This window comes from Gossypium raimondii, chromosome 9 (genome assembly GCF_025698545.1).
Source record: "Gossypium raimondii isolate GPD5lz chromosome 9, ASM2569854v1, whole genome shotgun sequence".
Classification (NCBI taxonomy): domain Eukaryota; kingdom Viridiplantae; phylum Streptophyta; class Magnoliopsida; order Malvales; family Malvaceae; genus Gossypium; species Gossypium raimondii.
The window spans coordinates 49,554,130-49,564,895 of NC_068573.1; the positions used below are offsets into that span (position 1 = coordinate 49,554,130).

General features: G+C 32.5%; 2 protein-coding genes across 2 annotated transcripts; one reads left to right on the forward strand and one right to left on the reverse strand.

Moving 5' to 3' along the window:
- Positions 1-3,612: 3,612 nt before the first annotated feature.
- LOC105798004 (protein BREAKING OF ASYMMETRY IN THE STOMATAL LINEAGE) lies at positions 3,613-6,030 on the forward strand. Its single transcript, XM_012627867.2, has 5 exons — positions 3,613-3,697; positions 3,883-4,202; positions 4,530-4,631; positions 5,266-5,459; positions 5,710-6,030. The coding sequence occupies exons 1-5, from the start codon at positions 3,613-3,615 to the stop codon at positions 5,870-5,872; spliced, it is 864 nt and encodes a 287-aa protein (XP_012483321.1). The 3' UTR covers positions 5,873-6,030.
- A 232-nt stretch (positions 6,031-6,262) lies between these two features.
- On the reverse strand, positions 6,263-10,196 carry LOC105800803 (protein MICROTUBULE BINDING PROTEIN 2C). The gene is made up of 6 exons (XM_052620543.1): positions 9,839-10,196; positions 9,591-9,674; positions 8,260-8,586; positions 7,239-7,457; positions 6,635-6,791; positions 6,263-6,454 (listed from the first exon to the last, which is right to left on the reverse strand). Exons 1-6 carry the CDS (start codon positions 10,031-10,033, stop codon positions 6,396-6,398), a joined length of 1,041 nt encoding a protein of 346 aa, XP_052476503.1. The 5' UTR covers positions 10,034-10,196; the 3' UTR covers positions 6,263-6,395.
- Positions 10,197-10,766: the final 570 nt, after the last annotated feature.

Genomic DNA, 10,766 nt, shown 5'->3' on the forward strand with positions numbered 1-10,766 from the left:
CGCCTTCTTTAGAAGTTTAATGTGCCTTACCATTATATTTAATAATTAGTTAACTAGTTTGCTCAAGAGAAAAATCCAAGAGATTAGAAATGGATGGTTTTGACAAGAATATCCAATAAAAAAAGAAGGAAGAAACAAAAAAAAAAAAAAAGAGTTGAAGCAACATAAGACTCAAGACAGGTTTTCGGAAAATCAGCTACCGAACTCGGGCCGTTTCATAGAGATTTTACTTGTGCATATGAAAACATCCATGGACTTTTACTAGACAATTAAGAACACAAAAAGAAGCCGTACAAGAATACAATAGTGACGTATGTAATTAGTAAAATTGGGTAATCTTTATATCACTTTTCTCACGCAACTTCGGATTTGAAAAGAAAGGATTGAAGATGTAGCCTTGCACTCACTGCAGCGGCAAGGGATTCTTCATCTTGCTTCTCTTTGGCAGCATTGAGAGCGGCGTCGTAAGCTTGCCTTGCTTCTTCCATTTTCCGCATCTCCTTGTCATCTACATCATTCTGTTTATACCAAAACCGAAACAAAATAGAAAAACCACACTTAAAGTTCCGCTTGCCATTAAGATTGGAAAGTGCTTAAAATACGGATTCTTTGGAGCAACTTCCCCTATACGGCAATTCGAAAAGAATAAAGAGCCATATATCGCAAAAACAAACCCTTATAACTATTGCTATTGCCAAGTAATGCACAACAAATATTTGGACTAATATTCTCTTCTATCATGCCCAATCATTCGATAATTTCGAATGTTGCAATTTGCAATTAAACTATGTTACGCACATGACAATTTTTTATTGGCGTCACATGGCAGTCGAATTTTTTTAACACCATTAAAGACAAAGAGTTGAATTAAATAATGGAATAAATTTAAACATATTTTACACAATCAATTTTAAATATGGTTAAGTTTTTAAAAAGTTTTAAATTAATATATTTACTCATTATTTAGAAATATATTAATCACGTTTGCCTTTTGTTATTGAAATTTTGAATACTTAATTTTTAAATTAATTTATTAAAACATTTCAATAAATTTACTCTAAATAAACATATATATAATACCATGTTTCTCCATGGCATATATGAATTAATACGAACTATAGAACCAAGAGGAAAAAATCGCCTTGCTAAGATGGCTTCGGAAAGGAGTAGGAACCTGTAGACTGATAAGGTGAGTAACCCTTCATTTATGATGTTGATTCAGCAAAGAAAATATATGTTATTATATTACATTTAAGAGTCTAATTAAATTTCTTTAGCTTTAATAATAATCGTGTACAATTACTTTTCTTCTCTAAAATGACTTGTAAATAAAAAAGAATTTATTTTAGATCTTAATTATTACATAGCTTAAATAACACAACGCTGGAGTATAGTAATTAAATAAAAAAACCCCCATTTCCTAATTAATAATCCAAATATTTCCGGCTCTTAGAATCGGGTTGCCTATTATCTCCTCCTCACTCTTTCTTCCTTGTAGGTTCCAGTACTAAGTACTTTGATTGCTGGTAATTGTTGATACTGAAGATTAACTTAGGTGTGTTTAAACTTAAAAGGAGACTTACGTTTAGGCTTTTGTGTAGAAATATATATATCTTTTAAATCCCTTTTCACTTTGTTGTTTAACATTATTCACTTTGTTTTCTATTCATTGGAGAATTTGCTCCTCACCAGAATTTCTATATATGGAGCTAATAGTTTGCTCAGACTCATGTTTGTATCCGATGTGGTTACTTTTTAAATATTTTTTTCAAGATTTTCTTCATATTTGTGTTGGGATATGCATGGGAAGAGTCCGAGCAGCATAGTTTTTTGCTGTCACTGGTGATAACCTTGTGGTTTGTGTTACCAGAATTGAAGCACCAAATGCTACAAGATGGAGTGGAATTGGGTATCATTGAGGATTGAATTTGGATAGAAGATTCAAAATTGATATGCAGTTGACATGCTTCCTTTGAAAAGGTCCCTGCAGGGCCACAAAGAAGATTGTAACTGAGATGTTTCTTTTGTATTGTACAACATTCATCCTCTTGTCTTGTTTTTATCTTTTTTAGTGGAACTCCGAGTACTCCTCCATGGTTTTTATTGATAAATTTGGGTACAAATTATTTACCAAGTTATACTTTTTTGTATAATCAAGGTTTCCTTCACGTCTGTTTTATGGTCCATGAAGATTTGAGAATGTCTGACTCTCTCTCCCAATATTATCGTCTCCAAAGTTCGAACTTGCCTTCTCTATTAAGAGTGCAATGTGCCTTACCGCTACACTTAATAATTAGTTTGCTCAATGCGTTCCCTAGTGAGAAAAATCCGTCAAGAAGATAAGCATTCATTTCCCCCCTTAATCCTTCATTGGCCAAAAGATGAGCCACTTGGTTCCCCTGCCTCTGAATATGCGAGAATACACAGCTTTTAAATCTCTTCCTCAAAGAATTTAGATCTAAAACGTAAGCATTGATGCACGAATTGTCTTCCCTGTTTGCCTGTAGTTTTTTATCACCGTAAGCGAATCGCCTTCAATCACCACCTCTTGAAACCCCAAATCAATGCCCAATCGAACTGCTTACAGAGACATGCAATAGCTTCCGCAACAAACCCCGTTGGTATGTGATTATTAATAATTGTTGTTGACCCCAAAACTCCCCCTTTGATTCCTAATAACAATCCCCAAACATAATTTCAGGTAATGAGTTTGAAAAGCCCCATCAAAATTTATCTTTATGAAAGCATTCTCTAAAGGCCCCATCTTACAAGCTCAACTCTGGTAATAGTTTGTTTAAGGCATCTAATTCTTCTAATTAAGCTTTAATCCTTTCTATTATTGCTTGAGCCTGATTTTAATCCCATTCGTTTAGTCCATAACACCCAAAGGTTGCACCCCACCATCCTCCAAATCTGGTTAGATAAGGTAGAAAATAAATTATCAAGCCAATCCTGAAAAATAATAAAAGAGAACTCCAAATGCCAGTAAATATTTAATTTGTTCCATACTTCTACCGTAGTGATACAATCCCGAAACAAGTGCTCAAGAGTTTCCGTACCATTCAGACTCTTTGTCGCATATTTTTTACTAAACAAACTTATTAGATTTATTTAAAAAAATCAATGAAAATATACTATCAATCTATAAAAGGAAGTTAGTCAACATTAATAAATTAAAATTATTAGTTTCTTTCAAGAAAAGTAAAGTTGTAAGATAAAAGCGAATCTTATGTAATTAAATGTTTGATTTTTTATGAAATTTTAGTAACATATATTTTTTTCAATAATCACACAAGATTGTTAAAACTTCACTCAACTTTCCTTTAAAAAGTTTTTTTTATATGTAGATGTATAGATTATTATAAAAGGAAAAAATCAAATATTTTGTTAGTAATAAATTATCTCTTTATGTTTTCCTTTTTTTCTTTTTAACCATTGCGTGCAAAATCATAACCCGCCCTTATACATATATACATATGATCATTCATGCAATGTCTTCTCCACTATCAACCCTCTCTCTCTCAGTTACTATTATTTCGTTGCATCTTCTCTTCATAGCTTTCAAATTCAAAATCCCTCAAAAAGAAAACCAAAGAAAATTCGAAAAAGAAAATGTTTACTCCATCGATATTAAGTAGGCTTGTTAGATGGAGTGTTCGGGCATTTGCTTCATGTTTCTTGGCTTGCACATTCGCCAGTAATTTTCTTACGTAAAAAAGTGATTTTTTTCATGTATTTGTTATGCTATGATTTTTGTTTGTGTTGGAGTCATTATGGTAATTTTGTTTTGTTATGAACTATTTTGATGTTACTACTATACTTATTGTAATTGATTGTGATGGTATATTTTATTGTGTTTTCAATGTATTTGTTGAATTACAGAAGAGAAACAGGCAGAGATGAATCCGTCTCCGTCGGCGAAACATTCGACAGGACACGTTGTTTCCGAAACGAAAAACAATACGGGAGATGAGAAGATTAGTGACAAAAATAGACGACAGCGGGACCACAGTCGGACAATGTCGAAAAGCATTGTTTCAGTGGACAAGGAAAGCGAAAACTCGAGCTGGGTATGTCTCCCTGATGAAGAATACGTAGTTTTTTGTATTAAAGAAGACGGAGCTTATGATGTTACGATAGAATCAAACAAATCAGAAGAATCAAATCAATCCGAAAGAAGTTTATGGTTGGTTAATAGAAAGGTTAATTATATTCCTTTGACTCTTTATTTTACTTGAAGTATTTGTGTCTGAAACTTGTTTCTAACACGAGCACCAACATATGACGTTCTAAGAACCCAACAAATAAGGGTGACAAAAACTTGATTAAAAATAGCTCAGTTCCGGTTGACATCGGTTAACTGATTCACTGACCAAACCGGCTAACGTAAGTCGGTTCAATTTTCGGTTAATATTTAAATGAACGGACCGAAAGACAAACACCACACCTTTCTGAATACAACAAAAAACTAAATATATCTGTTTTGGACAAATACCCGTATCCGAACTGAACGATTTGTACCGAAACAGATTGATTCTACCGAGGACGCCGAAAGAGATGAACTGAGCAGTGATGAAGGAAGATCAAATGAAGACGCGAGTGAAGGAGAGGCCAATGCTACTAAAGAACAGGTGAGCCTATGATTTCTTTTGAAACATTTGTTTATGATTATTGTCAATTTTGTCGAATATGGATGTCTTATACGAGTTAGCAATATTTTTCGTAAATTTGGAGAATTATTTATCGGAAGTTGTCACGTTTAATGAAATTTAGCATAGTTTTGTACCTATAGAGATCCAAAGATCATTTCCATGTTAGATACCTATGAGACTTGTCTTTGAAGAAACCTTCGAATGGGTATTGAATGTGATGTGTGTTTGAGACGGACTTACCTGATTTTCGTATCTATGCTCAAACTTACGTTTGAATATGTCGGAAATGCTTAGGTAGTGGAAATTTGCATAGTTTAATATTCATAAAACTCAAAGAACTCATTTTCGTTTTAGATAGCCACAAGGCTTGTCTTTCAAGAAATATGGGTTTACAATTTTTTTTATTTTTATTTTTTGAAATTCTCCGAGGTCGCTTAACTATTATATAGGAAGTGAAATTTATCTTTGAAGATATTCGAAGAGTGTCTAGTAAATTTATTTTTCACATATTCGAAGAATCATATCTGAATATATTTTTGAATGTGCATAGAATATAAATATATATATTTTTTAAAAGGAAAAATTCGCGTAATGGTTTTGGTTTACCATATAGGGTAATGGAGAAAGGGCCATGACTTGCTGTGAAGTAGTGTTCGCTTCAAGTAGCTTGAAAAGATTAGAAGAATCAAGAGACTCTTATCAATTTGATGGTAGCACGGGACTAGCTTCAGGTAGCTTAAGGAGATTAGCAGAATCAAGGGACTCATATGAATCTGATGGTAGCACTGGATCCTTTACCTTTCCTGTGTAAGTGTGCAAAAGGAAATTTTTGTTTCTATGTTGCTTAGATTTTCGAGGGGTGTCAGATATTTATGTATCCAATAATATTTGAACAAATCCGTTTTTGAATGTATTGGATATAGAACTATCTATTTTGTTTTAAACTCGATCAAATTAGTTTAAACCCAAAAGGATACGAGACCTGAATACAAATATTTTAAATAAAATGAAGAACAGAAACAAATCTAACTCTATTTTTTGATGGATATTGTTGCAGATTAGAGTTGGATTGGATTGGAAGTCCAATGAGAATGCCAATGCCGGAAGGCATTACCCCAAGCAAGAACAAGGCCCATTGTGTGCCAATGCCAAGGAAGAAAGGCATTGGCACAAGGAAGAACAAGAACCATTTTGTGTATTTTCAATGTTTTAGATTTTGATTGTCGGTTTCCACTAGTAATCTATGACTATTCTTTTACAAATAATAAAAAATTATATAACAAATATATTTATAAAAAAAATTGAAAAAATTATGTTGTCCTAGTATCAAATCTGTTTATTTTAATGAAAAGACAACTTTTATACTAACAACTTCATAAAAAGAATGAGCTTTTATTGATAAATTTGGTTACAAATTATTTGTTAAGTTATACTTTTTTGTATAATCAAGATTTCCTTCATATCCATTTTATGGTCTATGAAGATTTGAGAATATATGACTCTCTCTCCCAATAATATCATCTCTAAAATTCGAACTTGCCTTCTCCCTTAGAAGTGCAATGTGTGTTACAACTACACTTAATAATTAGTTTGCTCAATATGCTCCCTAATAAGAAAAATCTAAGAGACTAGAAATTGATGGTTTTGACAAGAATGTCCAATACGAGTATGTGTTCAATATTTGTATGTTCGTTCTTTCAAAAAAAGAAGAAAAAAAAAAGAGTTGAAGCAACATAAGATGATTCAACACGGGTTTTCGGAAAATCTGATACCGAACTCAGGCTGTTCCATAGAGATTTTACCTGTGCATATGAAACATCCATGGACTTTTACTAGACAATTAAGAACACAAAAAGAAACCATACAAGCGTACAATAGTGAAATATATAACAAGTAAACTTTGGTAATGCCAATTCATCAATAAGTTCGTTTGAAAAAATGCTTCGAACTTATGAAATATTTATATTACTTTTCTAACGCACCTTCGGATTTGAAAAGAAAGGATTGAAGATGTAGCCTTGCACTGGCTGCAGCGGCAAGGGATTCTTCGTCTTGCTTCTCTTTGGCAGCATCGAGAGCGGCGACATAAGCTTGCCTTGCTTCTTCCATTTTCGGCATCTCCTTGTCATCTACATCATCCTGTTTATACCAAAACCGAAACAAAATAGGAAAACCACACTTAAGCTCAGTTTACCATTGAGATTGGAAAGTGCTTAAAATACAGATTCTTCCAAAAGAATAAAGAGCCATATATTGCAAAAACAAACCCTTATAAATGCTATTTCCAAGCAATGCACAACAAATATTTGGACTAATATTCTCTTCTATCATGTTCAATCATTCGATATTTTCAAATGGTGCAATTTGCAATTAACTATGTTACCCGGATTTTGTGTGAATGTAAGATACAGATATGCATTCAAGATGGGTATGGTCAATTTTTTCAAAGATTTTTCCATACCTATGTCTGGATTTTGTTGGGTAAGGATACCAAGAAAAATGAAAAGAGGGAGCAGCAAAAAGCAAGCAAAAGCCAGGAAAACTCGAATTTAAATAAGTTGATTAGGCAAAGGATAGTGAGGTTACTAGGTGAGGGAAATGCTCCGAATGGTATGGTGCTACATCATAATCTTCAGCATATGCAGTGCGATTTTTCTTTGTCAAGCCATTTAATAACAGCATAAATGATGAAAATTCTCCTTGCATGGAGTCTATATCATTTTGCAGCTTCTCCAACGTTTGTTTAGATGTCATTGCTTCCCATTGTGTCTTTTCTAAGGCCGCCTGCTTGTCTGCTAGCTTAATCTAAAGAGAAAAAAGCATGTGAATCAATAACAATAAGGAAACAAGAAGCTCAGTATTTAACTCGGTTCGTGTATTCAGACAGTGGCGAAGGCAAAGGGGGGCAGGCAGTTGCCTTGGCCCCCCAAAATGGTAGATTTGCCCTTTAGCCCTTTAAAATTTTATGAAATGACATGTTCATATAATGGTAAAATTGCAATTTGACTCCCAAAAATTTATTAAAAATTTATAATTCATCTTTGGCCCCTCCTAAAGTAATTTTCTGGCTTCTCCCCTGATGCAGTTATGTTAAAAAGTGGTATTGAGTACATCTGGGATTTCAATCCCAACCTCTGCTACCTCTCCTTTCTACCACAAAAATAACAATAAAGGAATAAAGACCACGGAGATTAACTCGGTTCATACAGCCATCTTATGAGGCAGCATTAAGCAAATATGGGATTTGAATCCTAGCATTTGTAACCTCTTCTTCTATCACTATTGAGGCATCCTTTTTATGTCAATTAAACAAACAATACTTGCAAAATCAATCAAAATTTCAGGCAATACAGTTAATTATAATGCACTAAATATTATACAAAATCTATGATAATCAGGTTCGGGTATGAATGTTAGAATAAGTATGTCTCTAACACGGATATGTTCAATTTTTTCCAAGTATTTGGAGGGTCCTTAGAGGGTCATAGCCCCATATCCACGTATGGAAACGAATCATACATAAGTTTCAAAAAATGATACTTCAAGAAAAACGAAGAGTTAGAGAAACATAAGAATATTCTAGCAGGAAAACATGAGAAATGTATACCTTAGCATCAGAGAGATGCAGCTGAATGGACTTGATTAAAGAGTCCTTTTCTGCAGCATGTCGATTCAGTTGCTCAAGTTCTGCTTGAACATCATTAATATGGTTCTTTGAAATCTCTACAGATTTTAGAAGGTCCTCTTTCTCCAACAACTTTTTTTGCAGATCCTCCACTTGTCCTCTCAGTGCAATTAACTCCTCATTTTCCTTTTCTGTTATCAAATCCCTCGAGGAAAAGATTGGTAAACTATCACCATTCTTGTCTACTTGATCCTTTTTCTTTTTCACTGGAATAGCCAAACCTGTATTCCTTCCTTTTACATCCGTAGTCTTTATAAACAAAAAGAGCAACATCATAAATTTATATGAAGAAATTATTAAAAACAAAAAAAAATCTCAAAAAGAAAAGCTATTAGATTAAATCCAGGAAAGTGAGAAAAAATGATAGGAAAAAGAATTGCATGTTAAAAATCATGGGATTTGTAATTAAAACCTATTAAACACTGGATGTTTTATATTTTGATATATTTGCTCCAGACAAATGTCTAATAAAGAGTCAATTATGCATACTATAATAAGATTACCACTTCAATCAAGAAATTACGAACAATCGCTAACCAATAAAGAAAGGAAACAATTGTTTATAGTCATCAAAATGACTAATAAACCTATGTTTATTGGACTCGGATATGAGTATCAAATAACGCTAGGTATACAAGATGGGAATGTTTATTTATTTATTTACTAAGTTTTTCATGTACTTGAAGGGTCATTCAAGGGTCAAAAGCTCCGTACCCACGTCTGAAAATACGTTGAACACAAATATAAAAAGTCAAGAATAAGGTAGTAATAAACTAGATAACCGAAATTGGCAAAATATAACCAGTTATATACTATAAATATAATGATTTAATTGAATAAGAGCATATATATATAGTTACATATCCCACTAGCAAATTACAAAATTGCTCCCCATCAGTAATTTTTTAAATGTTACTAATGATGAAACAGCAAGCTCTAGTTCACTATCACTGTCAGTATAAGCTTACAAGGAAATCATAAGGCAAGAAATACATAATTCCACAAAATTTCAACCACGTTATCGGAAATTTGGATTTCAAAAATAAATATTTGTGAATTTAAAATTCATATTCTTATATATACTTTTCAAATATATAATAATATTGAATCTTAACTAATTTATATATAGTATATGCATTTCATTCACACAATTTATATAGACAACGAAATCCAGTTTTTTAGTCATTTAACCAAACAAACCGCAAGTGAAATCAACAAATTAAACTAAAACAAGCAAGGATTTATGAACATACTTTACGAGATAGGGATTCCCTTGAAGGTGTCTTGGTATATATCATCGATCCACGCCTTGTAAATGAACTGTTTGCTTTACGCTCCTAAATCAAATTCCAAGTTTACGAAATGATAATAAATTAAAATTTATTTCAAGTTATCGGAAGTGCAAATAAACTATTTTCTTCATTTCCTTCCATTTTTCATTAATTTCAAACAAAAACTGAAAAAAAATGAAAATTACAGTAAAAAAAGAGGGAAAGATTACAATGAGGGACTGAACAAGAGGGATCATCTCAACGAGATCCTTGTAGAGGACACGATCCACATCGCCAGGGGCTGAATGAACGAGTGAGGACTCAACTCGACGATGAGTCGGGGACGAGTTACTGTTATCCCCTGAAAGCCAAGTTCCAAAACCTGAATTTTCTTGTAAATCTAACAAATGTTGCGGCTCAAACATTTTCTTTCACTGTTTTTTTTCTTCTAAAATTCAAAGAATTTGAAAATAAAGAACTGAAGAGCTTGAAAGTGATAGTGAAGAAATGAAGAAGTTGCAGCAGTTAACAATGGCGTTTTTTTTTTCTTTTTGAAAAAAATCGTTTATTTTGTTTCCTTTTTAGGTTACAACGAATTTTCTGCAAACTTTAAGTTAAAGGTACATTATGATATTACTAAGGTACCCCTAAGTTACTTTAGGGAAAAATTAGTTTTGTTGTACATTTTTGTGATTTACTTGCATTTTTGTAATTAATCTTTATTTTGTTTTTTAAATAAAAAATACACCAAAACTTAGTGGGCATCAACTATCTGTTTAGATTATAGGAAAACATAAAAAAATTTTGAGTTATTTATTACATTAGAAGTGACTATCCATTTGATTTGGGTAAGGATTAAGCAATAGTATTTAAATTGTGGATTATTTATTAAGTATATTAATGGTGTAGTTTATTAATTTAAATATATGTTTGTTGATTGAGTCTTAACTTGATTGGTATAGGCATTGTTATCAATGTAGTAATACGTGGTTTCGAGTGCATTAAAACATATTATCTTCCTATTTATGGGTTGAGAAGAAGCTATGGATAGTTCTAAGTATTGAGTCAAATAGAGCAAGTATGATCAGTACCTATAATGAGATTGTTAAGTTTTTTTTTCAAAGCCACGACAATTCGACAATCAATACGGTGGATCAG